At 35.8% G+C, this 16,769-nt stretch overlaps 1 protein-coding gene across 1 annotated transcript in view; it reads right to left on the reverse strand.

Annotated features, from left to right (window-relative positions):
• Positions 1-5,007: 5,007 nt before the first annotated feature.
• Positions 5,008-16,769, reverse strand: part of LOC120632858 (gonadotropin-releasing hormone receptor-like) — a 78,169-nt gene continuing 66,407 nt past the window's right edge. The window contains exons 7-8 of the mRNA XM_039902896.1: positions 13,470-13,543; positions 5,008-5,109 (exon numbers count right to left, since the gene is read on the reverse strand). Of these exons, the coding sequence (XP_039758830.1) occupies positions 5,008-5,109; positions 13,470-13,543 (176 nt within the window). The remainder of the gene's footprint in view (positions 5,110-13,469; positions 13,544-16,769) is intronic.

The following is a 16,769-nucleotide window of genomic DNA, read 5'->3' on the forward strand; positions in this document are numbered from 1 at the left end:
AAAGGATTTTACATTAGAAATTTACTGGCATGAATTAGTTTGATGGAATTAATTTCGCTCGCAATTTCTCGTGTAAACCTCTTTGTTTACAATGCAGGCAGTTTTTGGGTTCCGTACCCAAAGGGACCCTACTATTAAGATCCACTGACCGTCCATCTGTCTCTTGTGTGCCTGCCTGTCTCTGTCTGTCTGTCTGTCTGACTGTCTCTCACTAGACTGTACCCCATGAAGCGTACTATCACGCTTTTAAACAGTTGAAATGATCACAGATGATGTATTTCTGTTGCCGCTATAAGAACAAACACTGAAAATAAAGAATAAAATAAATATTTATAGCGGATCGCATACAACAAACGTGATTTCTTTATGTATTAAATATTCACAGAATTTGTTCTAATTGATAAAAATAAAAAATTAAAATGGACATACAACAGACATGATTTTTTTCGGTATTAATAGATTCTCTATATTTTTGTAGCCTCGAGAAAATTAAGAAATTTTGAATTCGAAAATTGCCCCTGCCGCTAATCGACCCCGGCTCTTTTACAACTGACGACACCTGCAAGGAGTGATACGACCTCCCATGTAGGTTTATTAGTATGCGTGGGTTTCCTTCCGTTTCCTGTATAGTACAATAAGTAGAAATCCAGTCATGTGCCAGAGATTCCTCACTTTTGCAGGTACATTGCCAAAGATCTGTTTGGTGTGGAGTATAAGGATTGAAAAAGTTATAAATAACACCAAACAAATTCTGCTTAGCAGGAGAATCTGTTAAGCTTAATTTTCATAATAAAATATAAATTAATAATTTAAAACCGAACCGACTGTCAATATATTCTACAAGTAAATAAATGCGTAATCCATTTTGCGGCGGCTGCCATTTTGGACCTTCACCAAAACAAGATCAAAATCGGTTCGGTAGATACGAGGCCACAGACAGACACCCCCCCTCCCCCCCCACATACACACATACTCACAGACACGTCAAACTTATACCTCGGGGGTTAAAAGTGGCAACCTAACATATTATCCTGTGTCATCTGAGCTCAAAACCTATGTGAACTGCCTTATGTAGACGAACAATTAAGGCAGTGTAACAGACTCTGAAATATAACGGTTTCAATTCAAATGTCATAGTCTAAAATATTTTCATTAGAAAATCGTCGTATTGGACGATATTCTAATGGACGCCCCATCCCGTCTCTGGTATATACGTATTGATGAAGTCTGCAGACATATACAAAGCCGATTGGCGTGAAGTGGCGCAGAATAGGAGGCTCCAAACGCAGAAGAAGCCCACAACAAACATAGCAGAATCTGGTATGGGAGACCAAGATCTTTGGGTCACTGAGCTGTAGTAGTTTCAGTGTCGCTACACTCTTGTCAGAGTGGTCGTCGTGAAGTGACGCCGTTTGCAGCAAATGTGATTTTCTTTACGAGATTTTGCTACTTTTCCCTACTCGCAGGCAGTCTGGTACAGCCACTATCAAAAACTCATTTAAAAGGGTATCGACGCTCAATCCTCAATAATAAATGAAAGTTAAATTATTTTTCAGAATCACATATTACTCGTGTTTAATTTCATTCTTGCTGAAACAATATAAAAGTTCAACAATCAATGCCTTCGGAACCTCGCTTTAATAAACAAATCCCACTGCACTACCGTAGTATCGATAGTTCTAGAATAATGTGTTTTTTATTTCGTTTCGCGTTGGCGTTTTCGATTCGGAACTTTTATTAACAGTTAGCCTATATGTTTGACGTCTCGCTTTTCGCTAAGCCTCCCAGATTAATTTGTATAGAGTATAAAAGTATTTTTTCAATATTAAAATATATTTTGGTGGTTCGGTTAGTAGAATACATTTAAATGAAATTTTAAGTATATTTAATTATACAACGTGTAACGGAATTACGAAATACTGTTGAAGGGTGCATAAATATATTTCATAAGGAATTACCTTGTAAAAATAAAATATTAAATAAAAAAAATCATATTTATTTTTCCATACAAACTAATTCAAAACATTCTAAGTTATAACAACCCTATTGATGATAAAAGACCGTCACGTCCATAGTACCTGCGCTACGCGACACTTAACTACTAGAGTCACTGGAGTTTACTTTTGCATGTGCTATTAGGGCTGTATCTGATTTCTTTCGGTAAAAACTATGGTAATGTTTACTCAAAAACTAATAGCTTTTCGGTTTCACAGATAAGTTTCAGAAACTGTAAATAATGTACCTCTTAAGCATCTGAAGTATTATTTCGGGTTTTTATTTACACGTTGTATATGTTAAGCGATTGCAGATGTATTCTTTAGTAAACCTAATTTAACAAACAATAGCTTCTTTTGTTTTAACGCCCACCATAATACATTGTTATTATTCCTATACTTTTTCTTTAAATTTAGGAAAGTTTTTAGACAACTTTAAAGATCTTAATTAAATTTATTATATAGGCTGCTAGCCTGTGCCCGCGTATTTTAAGGTTATTTTTACAAATCCCATGGAAACCGTTTGATTTCCTGGGATTAAAAGTAGCCTACTCTCGGTCCTTTTGACTAACTATACGCCAAAAATCAAGCTGATTTGTCGCTTAGTTAAGACGTGAAGGAAGACAAACAAACAGACACGCTTTCAGATATTTTATGTTATCAGTAAAGATATCTGACCTGTTAGGGTTACGGGTAAATCTAGAGCTAATCTAATAAAGCTAAATCTCATCTCAAACTCCTTAATTTTCTGGCCGTGTGAAGTCTACCAATACCGCAACTTTGCCAGTGAACTACGGCATCAATCCTTCTCATTCGGACAGGAAACCCGTGGCCTGTAGTGGGCCGCATATCTTAATATATATAAATCTCCTGTCACGATGTTTGTCCGCGATGGACTCCTAAACTACTTAACCGATTTTGAATTAAATGGGCACACCGTGAGCAGTCTGGTCCAACTTAAGAGATAGGATAGCTTAGATCTTTAATTATAGTCGCAATTTTATTTTATTGCAAATTATTTGTCTATAATTCATTGACAGTCATATGTTATATATATATACTACTATAATCATTTAAGGCTTAGCGATACTGAATACTTTAAAAACAAAATCAAACGCAGACGAAGTCGCGGGCAACAGCTAGTGGGTTTATAAATGTTAGCAAATCTGCCTTTGTATGTACATTTGGTTAAAAATAATAATGTATATTCGTTCAGACTGGTCAAAATTATGCATAATCTGTGGTCGGTATAAGTTGGAGTAGAAAAAAAAAAATTCAAAAAAATTCAAAATTCATTTATTTCAAGTAGGCCTAATATAAGCACTTTTGAAACGTCAAGTCTGTCTGTTTGTAGTGATTCTACCACATAAAATCACAAGAACCCAGATCAAAAAGGAAGGTCATAAAAAAAAGAGGCGGGAAAAATAGAGGTACAGAAGGGAAGATTGAAGAATAATAAAATAATAAATAAATATACTGCGAGAATACACACACCGCCATCCAGTCCCAAAGTAAGCGTAGCTTGTGTTATGGGTACTAAGATAACTGATACGGAACGCCATAGAAGAGAACATATTAAAATAATGTGTAGGACAATAAAAGTATCGTCAATACCATACAAATACTACATTTCTTTTTTTAAATTTATTTATTTAAAATACACAAATATATACATTAAAGTTTTACACACTGATTCGATTCTTAATCTTAGTTAAAGTATGCCCATTTTTACCAAACCTAGGAAAAGCTTAAATCGGATACCTAATGATGGATGATGCGTAAAGAAAAAAGTTTCTCCAACTCTTTGGCAATGACTTACGACGTTACGCGTCGTCTAAAGCTATAACACCGATTTGGCGGTACGTAATGTTTAGGTAACTCGTAAACTGACACTTGACACTTGACCTTAATTCCATACGAAAAATGAAAAACATGATAATAGAAACACAAAATATCACAAGCTATTGGCTCTAGCAATTCAAAGGGGCAATAACCCATGCCCATAAGTGAACAGTTGACGGCTTATATTTTATGAAAATATTAATGTTACTTTGTAATTATTGTTACGTGTTTTCTAATTTGAATTCACCAATCAGAAGTCCACCAATCCACACTGGGCCAGCGTGGTGGGCTACGGTCCTAACCACTGCTCAAACACTGCTAAACGGGCCTTATTATTACAAAACCCGCAGGGTGATTACGTTTCTCGCGACAGGCTTGCGACAGGTGTAAATCTTTCAATCACTGCTGTCAAACGTCACTTTTCCATACAATAAATAAACAAAAGTGACGTTTGACAGTAGTGATTGAAAGATTTACGCCTGTCGCAAGCCTGTCGCGAGATACGTGATCACCCTGCCGGCACCACTCGTACCGCACGCAGTGCAGACGAGCGGGCCGGACAGAGTAGGTTTCGCGCGGTTTCATCGTCTCTAAAATCTATTAACACACTGATAGTTAACAAACTGAGTTCAGTAATATTAATGAAGTACTGGGCATCGCCTTTGCCGCGCAGCGCAGACAAACGTGTTGAATTCAGGCGGGCGCAGCTTTTTCACTGTTCCTTTAATGTATACTAGATAGTACACGCACTGTGTACAGTAATGTTCGTGAAGCACTTGGCAGCGCTTTTTAACTATTCATAAAATGAACACTTATTAGAAATAGAAATAGAAAATATTAATAAGAAAAACTCAGTACAATAAGATACGGGATTTCCTAAACTAGGAAATCCCGTATCTTATGGGCCAATGCCTTCCGAAACATATTTTCCAATAGTTCAAACACTAAGTTCACACACAAAATCCAATTATATTCGTGCAGCACCCAACCTGTATTTTTTTGTGCACAGTGAAGGCGAGCGGGAAGATGCTAGGTCGTTTTATAGCCCCCCAAATGCACAAATACTTGAGTTCACGCACAGGCTTTACACAGCCGTGGACTTGGACTTGTAGTACTCGTGCAGGACCCGGCACCGCTCGTGCCGCGCGCAGTGCAGACGGGCGGCCGGCTGTCAGGCGGGCCCGCGCGGTTTTGGGACCTCTAAGCGCTCGGGCACGGCTGTGAGCGAGGTCTCCGCAAAACGCACGCCTAGACGCGGCCTTACGCGCCCGTTCTACAAAAAAAATACTATTGTTTACTAGCTGTTGCCCGCGGTTTTTCACGAAGCCCGTGGAATACTTTGGTTTTCCTGGAATAGCATAATAGTAGCATAATAGATCATTCAACTAACTCTTTGTCAAAAATCAAGTCTATTGGTTGCTTGGTTCGGGTTAGGGGCATAAAGGACTAACAAACTAACACACTAAATCACTTCTTCAGGCAAATAGGCCCAAATAAAACACTTTTAACAATAACCCATAGGTACGTATAATAAAGTTGCAGTGTCTGTTTGTAACCTATACATAATAAGATGCAATGCAGCTATGAATTAATCAAGACAATCTTATTAATAAAAATGTAAAGTATGAGCTTTAAACCGAGTCAACCTAACTAACGTATAGCTAAGCGTTGTTACGAGTTCACCGTATACCCCGACCCACCGCGTAAGGTTGCCCACCTGTGCTGTTACTTCGTTTGCTCAGCTCTTGAAGGACGTGGCGTGACATGAACGGGCTCGATTTCAGAACGTTGCAAACTAAAACGCGACCTAATATGATACGTTGTTGCTCTGTTATTCTTTCCCATTTGCAAGATTTAACATAAAAAATTTAACATTACAAAAATAATCAGTAAAACCTACGTAATATGTAGTATTTATTATTATATCATAAAATTTAGTAAGCAAGTAGCTTATTGCAAATTTTTGTAAGAGGTGAGAGGAGCAGTTACATTTCTTACATTTTTGGGTCAAAATATGTAATCTGAAATAAGGTGCATTTCTAGGAATGCTTATCAATTTTATAAAATATCTTTATTTTATATATTTATTTTTTTATTACACAAACTACTAAAATTATTATTCTTCGCATCCTGAAACACACATGAGTTTATTTGGACGCTCCACATTCCTCTAAAATCTCATAAGTTTAAATATATACAATATCATATATTGACCATTAAAAAGCAATACAGTATACATCAGGTAGTACACTAATAAACCCATCTTAAACGTTAAGCATTAAGTACTTACTTAATGTTTCGTTTTGGGGATTTTTTTTTTATAATATATTTATAATCGTAATAATTGACAGACTAAGCAGATGACCCACCTGATTGGTAAGTGGAAAACCATAAGTTCAAATTCAAAATTTCTTGTAGGCCTATCACAGGAACTTATGAAGCGTTCATACATATATGCATACGTAATTGTAACGGGATGTCGATAACTTCGTTAGCCAACTTAAAGCTACGAGGGTTCCGCACGCGCCCTCGTCTAAGAAGAGCCCACAACAAACTTAGCCGGGTACATTTTCTGCATGCCTAAGAGTTCTCCATTAGGTATATTCTCAGAGAGGTGTGAAGTCTACCAATTCGCATTTTGACAGCGTGGTTGAAGATATCCTATATGACTATCCTACTCATTCTTTGACAAGATCCGTGGCCCTGTATTGAGCCGGAAATCTAGAAGGATCATGATAAAGAAATCCTTAATAAACGGAGAAGTTTAAACTTCGAGTGCAGTTCGACTTAAGAGTACATACGAGTAGTACTGACTTTGACTATGCCATTCCACAAAACGAAGTTTTAAAAGCATTCGTTCACTGTGCAAGCTGACAAACTGTGAACTTTCAATGATACAACAAAACGGATACAGAGTCGTAACAAGTAGAGTATCTATGTAAAATATTTAAGTGAGAGGCTTTGGCCGTGGCTAGTTACCACCCTACCGGCAAAGATGTGCCGCTAAGCGATTTAGTGCTCCGGTGTTATGTCGCGTAGAAACCGATTAGGCGTATGCCTACCATACTCTATAACAGATTAGCCCGCTACCATCTTAGACTGCAACATCACTTACCACCAGGTGAGATTGCAGTCAAGGGCTAACTTATAGTGGAATATAAAAAAAATATTATAACGATGATTTTTAATAATAACACTCTGTTTTATTTATTGTTAAGGTTGCCTAGAGATCGCTACGTAGCGATCAGGCCTTCATTTGTATCTTATTTCTTCATGTTTCCTTTCCTGTTGATGTAGTTAAGTGTAAATAAATAAAAAAGAAGAGATACAGTAATGAACGGTGTAGCGACCATATTTATAGAGCAGTGGCGTGCACAGGGTTTTTGACCAGGGTAAGCATAAAAAAGGAAGATGACATAAAAAATTTAAGGGTAGGCAGTGCTTTTGTGCATGTATGAAATGCACACCACTGTTATAGAGCCTATAAAGACTCCTACGCAGTGATGCCAGTTCTTTCCCTATCCCAAGCTTAACGCTCTGCTGTATCCAGTCGGCTTAGTTGGACCTCTGTAATTCTCTATGTTTCGTACTCTATGGTTGTATAGACTTAAAAAAATAAAGCCCTTGTCTATCCCAAAAAAGTTGTGTAAAAACAATTGGCATGATGACAGCAATAAAGAATCGTTAAAATATTGTATATATCTAATGAATCATGTATTATGGAAAACGTATTTTTATTTAGAAACTGCACAAAATCTAGCGTTCCGCCATGACAAGTGAAACGCAGAATTCAAAACTATGATGTCACGGATATACATACTTCTAGTGTAAGCATAAATTTGTACTGCTTAAACTTCCATGATCTCTTCCATATCAAGCATTTTGTGATTTCAAACTATCAGTTGCGAAGTTTATTATCAATGCGATAATAAATAATCTTTAGCTGTGGAACAAGGACTTCCTAGCCTGTGACGTCACGAGTGCGGCCATGACACCACCCGACGAGGGCTTTGGTGGGAAATATTTTTTAAAAATATCATTTTTTATTTACATCAACAAAACGTATAATTGCTGCTAAAAAATATTTTATTTTGATATAGTTAATATTTTCTTACATCATAGGGCAGTTTTTTCAAAATAATCGTCTTTTAGTAAGTGGAAAATCATCGCTTGATAACTAAACATAAACTTCGCAGGGTATGCAAGGAACACACTGTGACCATGAACGACACGAGCCGGTAATTAAAACGGCATCGTCTTTCAAACAAGAACACAAATCCAAATGCAAATTCAAAATTCATTTATTTTAGGCACTTTTGTGTTGTTTTGTTTATTAGCACTTTTGAAACGTCAAGTCAGTTTGTAGTCACTCTACCAATGGTTTGAAAGGCAGATTCCACTGAGAAGAGCCGGCGCGAAACTTAGCAGTTTGCTCTTTTCAAACATCATTTTATAGTTTAACATTCTTTAAAAATTTTCTGTTTTGTGAGAGATCGGAGCGGAGTGGCCTGCTTCCAAGCAGCCTTGTCGTTAAGGAATTCATCAATCGTGTAGTAGCCACGATTGGTTAAATGTGTTTTAATATAGTGTTTAAACTTAGGTAAAGGTAGATCTAATATTACCTTCGGTATCATTTTATAAAAGCATATACCCCACAAAGGATTTCTGTACTTTTCTCAGACGATATGCAAAAATCACGTATTTATGTCCGTTTCTATTAAGTCGGCTGTTTATATCGACTTTTTTTAAAATTACTTATGTTTTGTTTAGTAAAGATTATATTATTTGAAATATATTGCGAGGCTACTGCAAGTATACCTATTTCTTTAAATTTGGCACGAAGGGATTCGCGTGATCTAAGTTTATATATCGATCGCACAGCTCTTTTCTGTAGTATAAATATAGTTTCTATATTAGCAGCTCTGCCCCATAACAAGATCCCATACGACATTACACTATAGAAGCATAATATTGGAAAATAGACAAGCTTAGCAGTTTCAACATCTGTTAACTGACTAATCTTTCTGACAGCATAAGCAGCTGAGCTAAGCTTACCCGCTAGTGTCTCGATATGAGGCACCCCACGGTAGCTTACAATCCAAGGTTACAATCCTAGAAAAACTGTGGAAGTCTCAATTTTTAATGATTCTCCATTTATCATTACTTTTTTATCAACTTTCTTGTTACCATCTATCTAGTTTAATAAATATTATTTGTTTAATAAAGATATCATTATAAATACATGCGAGGCTACTGCAAGTATACCTATAAGTATACCTAATTAGAGGATTCGCGTCATCTAAGTTTATATATCGCAATGCATGACGGCAGGAATAAGCACAGCACAACTTCCCCGGACGAACTGCAAGACAAAGTTCTGCAACTAATTATTGCTTCTTCTAGATAGGAAAGTTATTAAATTTTAACGCAAATCTTGACTCCTGCTATTTTCACAAAGCAGATGTTTGCGAAGTTTTAAAACAAGGAAGGAGGCGAGGAAGTATCTCGATAACAAAACCTCGAGGCAGCTCAAAAGTTTACACAAGTCACAAGTTTTAATATGCTGGTATAAGTTAATCTATATATTAATATGAAAATATGTATATAGATATTATATTTTTAACAATTATTATTATTTATTAAACTATTTAAAACTAAATAAAAACGTCTTCGAAACCGCCGCAGCGAGGTACAGTTCCTAAGATTCTGGCAGCATTGCCCCTTTGGATGGCCAAACTAATTCGTTGGCCAAGGTAACATATTATATATATAACAAAAAGCGGTTCGTCTAGTCTCACTAAAACTCGAGAACGGCTAGACCGATTTAGGCCTTGAATTATGCGCTGCAGACCAGAAAGGTTTAAACGTTGTGATAGTACTAAAAACGACTACAATATACATAATTGTGTGTGTTTGTCACCCAATTTTTAAACACCGCTGGACCGATTTTGATGTAATTTTGTGTGTGTATTTCAATGGATTCCTGGATGGTTTGAACATAAAATCTTTACCGGGCAAGACGGCGCCATCACATTCCGTCCGAGTCAGATTAATAGAAATATTAATTTGGAATTACAGGTATACTTATATATATTTATATAAAGTCAATGAATACAAAGACAAACAGAATACAAAAAATTGTATACTGGTTGCGATTATTACAATCCTGGTGTCAGAATAATTTCGTTTAGAGTTTCATTTTCGTTTATTTACTTTGTAATTGCAAACATGTTTTACTCAGTAAGCACTTATACATTATTAACTTTATGCTTACTGAGTGGTTGAATACACATACACACACACAGGAACACGAGCTCACACACTACACACATACACACGCAAACACACTACATTTAGATACACTTATTGTGATTATCTTTGGTTAACCTATAAATCTTTAAATTACACATTAAGTAACTACTTATTTGTTTAAATTTTGCACGCCTCATAAGCGAAGCATTGAGGTAGGTATAACTGTCAGTTTACGCACACCGAGTGACTTCTTATAATGTCACTTAAAATGTCACTTTTTTCTTTATTGCTTTTATAAGTGAACATAAATAGACAAATGTTGAGAAAAAAACACTTTTTTTTTAACACTCATGATATTTTTTAATATCTTTTTATTATTTAAACTAATTAAAAAAATGTTTAAAAAAGTTCTGTCTTTGACGTCCGTGTGTCTGTATGTGCGGATCCCGTATCTTGTGATAACGAGCGAAATACTTCACTTATCGTTTTTTTTTATAGGCTTAAGGTATAATTAAATGTAGTTATATATCTCAATTTTATGGTAATGAATGAGATTATGAGGCGAGCACTTTTGGATTCTGCAACTATCTTTTTAAAAGATGTTATGGAAGAGCGGGGCCACCTGCCACAAATATAATTACAAGTAGTAACCTACTAGGATCGCCATAAATTCGATGTATTATTTTTTCAACTGTACGAAACGTAATAAATATTTTTTGATGGTCTGGTCTAAGTGGTAGGCTTCGGCCGTGGGTAGTTACCACCTTACCGACAAAGACGTGCTGCTAAACGTTTTAGCGTTCCGTTACGATGTCGCGTAGAAACCAATTAGGGGTACGGGTTTAATATAATCATATTAGAGATTGCAGTCAAGGGCGAACTTGTAGTGGAATAAAAAAAAACATATTTAAATGCTAAATCAAAATCAGAACAGAATGTTTCTCAGAATACAAACAATATGATAAATTCATTGGACCTTCTTAGAAAGAAGAAGATATTGGATAAGTTAAGGTAAAAACTGTTATTAACTAGATTATTAAGGTTCGAAATGAAAATGAAAGAACTTAATCTATTTATTACCTATCCATAAAAATATTCCGCACGTACCCAAAACGTTAACCAAAACTAAGAACAGATTAAACTATTTTATTATCTGTGCTTGTTTTGAGTTGTACTCAAGATAGGATGCTCTTATACACCCCCAAGTCTTATCCCCATTCTCACTAATCAAAGAGATCAGATGCCTAGTGATTTAGGAGATTCCTAGAGTAACAAAAACGTTTCACGAACTCTTATGTGATGTCTAACGACGTTGGGCGCCGTCTAAAGTTACGACACCAATTCGGCAGTGCGTAAGTTTAGAGGACTTGTAAACTGACACATGACAGATGTTAAAAAAATTAAACATGAACGATTATTTAGTAGTGTTTTAGAGGTCTATGATATCTATGCAAAAATATTTAGTAGTTCAACATAACACACATGAGATTTATGATAAAGTGTGTGGGTGTGTGGCCTCTAATCGGCGTTCAATAATTTTGAAATCAGACATGAGTATCTAGGTAGTTTCCGCGTGCAACTAAAAAAAAATTGACGGAAATTTACATAAATACTCCTTTAACGAATAAAATATTTTTCCGTCTGTAATGAAAGGATTGCAAATTTGACACTGCAATTTTTTTATAGGTTATACAATATTACTAAAATCTGATGTTTATATTCCAAAAGTATTGTACGCCATTTTGCTGTCTTCTGCCAGGTACCAATAGTTTAAGAAGTCACAAAGATCAGTGTGCATTTGTTCGGACTTATCAGCGAATGTCGTGAGGTCGAGTCTGGGTGGAACAAAAAGATTCTTCTTTCGCCCCAGGGCTCCACCGCTAACATACGGTTTTCCAATTAAAGAAAAAAAAAAATGTATATAGTTCTCATTAGATAAAGTATATCAGACAGACCAAATTGTTGTCCTCTTTTTACAATTAAGTAAAATTCGTGCGATAGAAATACCTCTAACAAAAATTTTAATTAGGTTTTTCTTAGTAATTTGTTAAAATTTTGGAATAAGTTTAATAGTACTACTTAAGTAGATATTAGGAAGTACATTGGTTGTTTTAATTAAAAAAGCACGAAAGTTTTGAATTTGAGTTTTGTTGTTAAGTAGTTTTTGGCGTTAGGTTAGGCACATAGTATAGTCGTTTCATATATGTATAGAAAGTATTCAATATGAGTTTTAATGTAATATTACCTCATCAATAGATCAATGGTGACGCACTAATGTATGCGTCCCTCCTTTAAACTGTTAAAAGCATCTTTGCCACGTTTTTTTCTGTTTTTTATAAAAACTCTAGGCGCCGTTTTTTTTCTCGTCATGAAAGTTTCCAATGTCTGACCTACCCGATAAAGGAACGTCGAGATTTTTTTTAATACCGTGTAAACCTACCATTTATGAACCAGCGACAGCGACATTATTAAGATATTTACGACGAGATACGACTGCCCTATACTGTGCCACTGTGTGAGAGTAGCAATCGGGCGAGTGTAGTATCGTTATTTTTATTATTTAAACGAATGAATAGGATAGGAACTAGGTTTTTTTTTTTTCTAAAATACTAAAAATCTATGGATTGAAATGTCTGAAATAAATGATTATTATACGACGATTTTCCACTTGCTGTAAGATTTTTCATCTGCTTTTAATATAAAAAAGTGTGTGCGTGTAACCTTTACGCGCGATTAAAGTAACACTTTTATTATTATTTATTGATGAAAGCGTAAAATGTTCCTGTGACTCCGCCATTTTATTTAATATTCAATATTTCATTTTATATTCTATTTAACTTCATGAATTAAATTAAATTTAATTTAAATTCATGAATAATGAATATCACTTTATAATTTTATAAAGATTTTCATTTGTTAAATGGAACAATTTAGAATGGAAAATTGAGCACATGTCAATATAACCTTGTCATTGAATATTATAGAACGTCGCAATCGTCGGAAAATTTATTAATAATTTATTTATTACTAAAATAATAAACAAACAACTATATTTAGAGATTTTTTTTTTTTTAAATGCAATTTAAAAACTTTTTTTAAAACTGTTGATTTTTTATTCACTTTGCTATTCACAATTTGTCCGTTTGAAAATATTGGAAATAAATAATCCTAATTGATTATGACATTTGCCACTAGCTGGCGTATAAGTCAAGAAGTGTGTAGTATATGACGCATACTTACGACCAATCCAAATAATTGGACGTTATATTACTGACGTAAGCGTTACTTCCGTCAGACAAAAATCTGAGTTCCCTAGTCGCGCCTAAAGAAGTTTTACTTCAAAAACAGACACACTTTCATTTATAATATTAGTGTGGGTACCTTGGTAGGCGTCGCGGCGAGACAGGCGCCCGGAGTGTTCCTGCGGTTCTTAGTTGAAGTCGAACCTGAGTGACCTGAAACAATGATGTTGCTGGAATTATACTGGGTTAACATTTGTGTGGTTTTGTTTGTGCTCGTGAGTAAACCAGCAATATTGCCTTTAAATAGAAGATAAATTTAAAGAGTAGAATATTAGTGGCTACCGGCGACCCGAGTCTTCGCTCATTATTTATTCTACCGCGCGGTTTACTTGACAAAGAAGTAAAAAAAAAAATTTTTTTTGAAGTTATACTTCTTTTGGCGCGTTAGGAAAAAATGATGAGAGTAAATTTTTATTCACAAAAAACCGACACCCTGAAGTTAGCCAAAGTCACCAAAGTAAAAGTAAGGACTTCTACATAAGTTTGCGTGAGAACAACTGTATTCACGAAATGTTTTTATTTGTGATATTAAAATAAACTTTATTTAACTATTAAAATAAATTTAAAATAAACTTTATGCGTTATAACAAAACTTTCAATTGATTAAATACCTTTTTTCTATTGTTAGTGTCGTTTTTTCTGCAAACGTAAAGTAGGGCGAAAGATAAAATTTTTGAAAACGTTTTTATATTGTTACGCCAAAGAAGTATAACTTCGAACGCGTGTACATAAGTACAATAAGTGCTATATTATATACCCGGACTTACATGGCCATCTTCTGGCTCCTAAATTTCATAGCGTACTGTTTAATTTCCTTATTAATGTAACCTTCATCTAGAATTTTGATGCATTGCGATATTATGAATCGTAGTATTTCGTAGAGCACCTTTTACGAAATGCTACGCAAGCAAAGACACACAGTGGGCAGCGACCCTGCTTTCTGGGTCCAAGGCCGTGGGTTCGATTCCCACAACTGAAAAATGTCTGTGTGATGAACAGGAATGTTTTTCAGTGTCTGGGTGTTTATATGTATTTTGTAAGTCTTTATATACATTGTTCATAAAAAAAATCAGTCATCTTACTACCCATAACACAAGCTACGCTTACTTTGGGGCTAAATTACAATTTCCTAAGTATATCAATATATAATACTAGCTGATACCTGCGACTTCGTTCGCGTGGATAAAGGTGTTTTAATCCCGCGGGAACTCTCTTATTTCCCGGGATATATGGTAAATTTTACTCGAGACTCTTTAAATAAAGCGCGTTTATAATATTGGGTAAGAAAATATATTAAACTAACTGTTGCCCGCGACTTTTCGCAGGATAAAATCTTATGTCCATGGGTGCAACCTAAGCAATGTTTAGGATATACCTTCGAATCCTTACTAATATATAAATATGAAGGTGGGTTTGTTTGTGTGTCCATCCTTCACGGCCTGAAACCAATCAACTTGATTTTTGGCACAGAGTTAGTTAATAAATAATAAATAAATATACTACGACAGTACACACATCGCTATCTAGTCCCAAAGTAAGCGTAGCTTGTCTTATGGGTACTAAGATAACTGATGAATATTTTTTATCAATAATACACTTAAATACTTATAATATATAGATAAACAGACACTGAAAAATATTCATGTTCATCACACAAATATTGTCCAGTTGTGGGAATCGAACCCACGAACATGGACTCAGAAAGCAGGGTCGCTGCCCACTGCGCCGGTCGGTCGTCAAATTATTATTCTGTTTAAAGGATCTATATGTGGTAGGTAAACCTTATATGGGGTCACAAAGTCCCTATGCGACGACATCTGATTCCATTCAAACTTTGTTTTCATCAAATAATTCCAAGCTCATGCAATAAGAGTTTATAATGGTTTCTATATCAATTCTATTTGGAATAAAATACTCGAGAGGATTTAATTTAATTACCCAAAGTCCTTCAGAGAATTAAAATATTTAAATTCACACTGAATTATTTCTTGTGTTTTTTTTAATTACTTGATGGTTGGATACCAAAATTAATTAAAGTTTTATCATTTTAAAATTTCTTGTCACAGAATGCTGGAATATAATAATAATAATAAAGTTTTTTATTAGAGGCATGTAAACCCATATATCAGCTTTTATATACAAAGAAATCTATAATTGAATGTATACATTAAAACTTACATCTAACTGAAATAGAGTATATCTACGCGATGGAATCAGAAATGTGGAGATTCGTAGAAGAACCAGAGTTACCGACATAGCTCAACGAGTCGCGAAGCTGAAGTGACAATGGGCCGGGCACATTGTCACTTCAGCTTCGCGATCGTTGGGGTCGTTGGGGTCCCAAGGTGCTGGAATGGCAGCCCCGAACTGGTAAGCGCAGCGTTGGTCGACCCCCAACGAGGTGGACAGACGACAGCGCGCGCGTATATTCTACTCAATTGATAATTACTATTTAATTATTAAATAGTTTTCCAAGAAACAATCAAAATAATATTTGATTAACAACCAATGTTCATGACATTGAGTTGGTGGGTATTTTGATATAAATACGACTGCATTAACGATGCACCGCAGTCCGAAGCATGTCCTTGACGACCCTGACGACAAAATAACTACCGACAACGTGTCCCAACAACACACACACACGCAACAAACACAGCGTCTTCGCCGGCGAAGACGAGGGCCCCGATTTCTGACGTCATGCGGACGTGGATCCTTACCACGGTCACGGGGGCGTTCGGACTAAACAATGATTAGTCCAAAAGTTCACCAACAGTCAGATTAACGTCGAACCGAGCCGAGGTCCGAGTCCTCGCAGGAGGCACCCTCGGGTCAACGTCACCCACTCTCCCCCCCGATGTCATCGAGCCCTGGGGCTCTTCTCATGGCGAGCTTTCGCGCTCGCCCCACTCCCCCGGGGACCGTTCAGGTGGTTATCGGCAAATGTCCATCCGAAAAAGTAAAAGATGCACCGCAGTCCTACATGGACTCGAACGATGCAAAGATAACTCCCGGTGTCTTAGTCGTTTATCACTTATCGGTCGAACCTGTTATTAGTTTTAAGTCAACCAATTTGTTAACTATTTAGTATTTACAACTGTTGGTTTTCCAATTAATAAAAAAAAAAAAATAACTACATTCGTAAACTGAAAACTAAAGCCACGGGTTCCAAACGCGCCTTGGTATAAAAATAATCTCACAAAAAACTTAGGCGGGTGTTCTTCTTAACACACCTTTACACACACAACGCAATCTTTCTACTCAACAATCTTTCAAAAGTGTCTTGTCGGTTTCTTCTCGGTAGAATCTGCCTTCCGAACCGGTGGTAGAGTCACTACACACAGACAGACTTGACGTTTCAAAAGTGCTTATAATAGGC

Source organism: Pararge aegeria, chromosome 20 (assembly GCF_905163445.1).
Source record: "Pararge aegeria chromosome 20, ilParAegt1.1, whole genome shotgun sequence".
In the NCBI taxonomy this organism is placed as follows: domain Eukaryota; kingdom Metazoa; phylum Arthropoda; class Insecta; order Lepidoptera; family Nymphalidae; genus Pararge; species Pararge aegeria.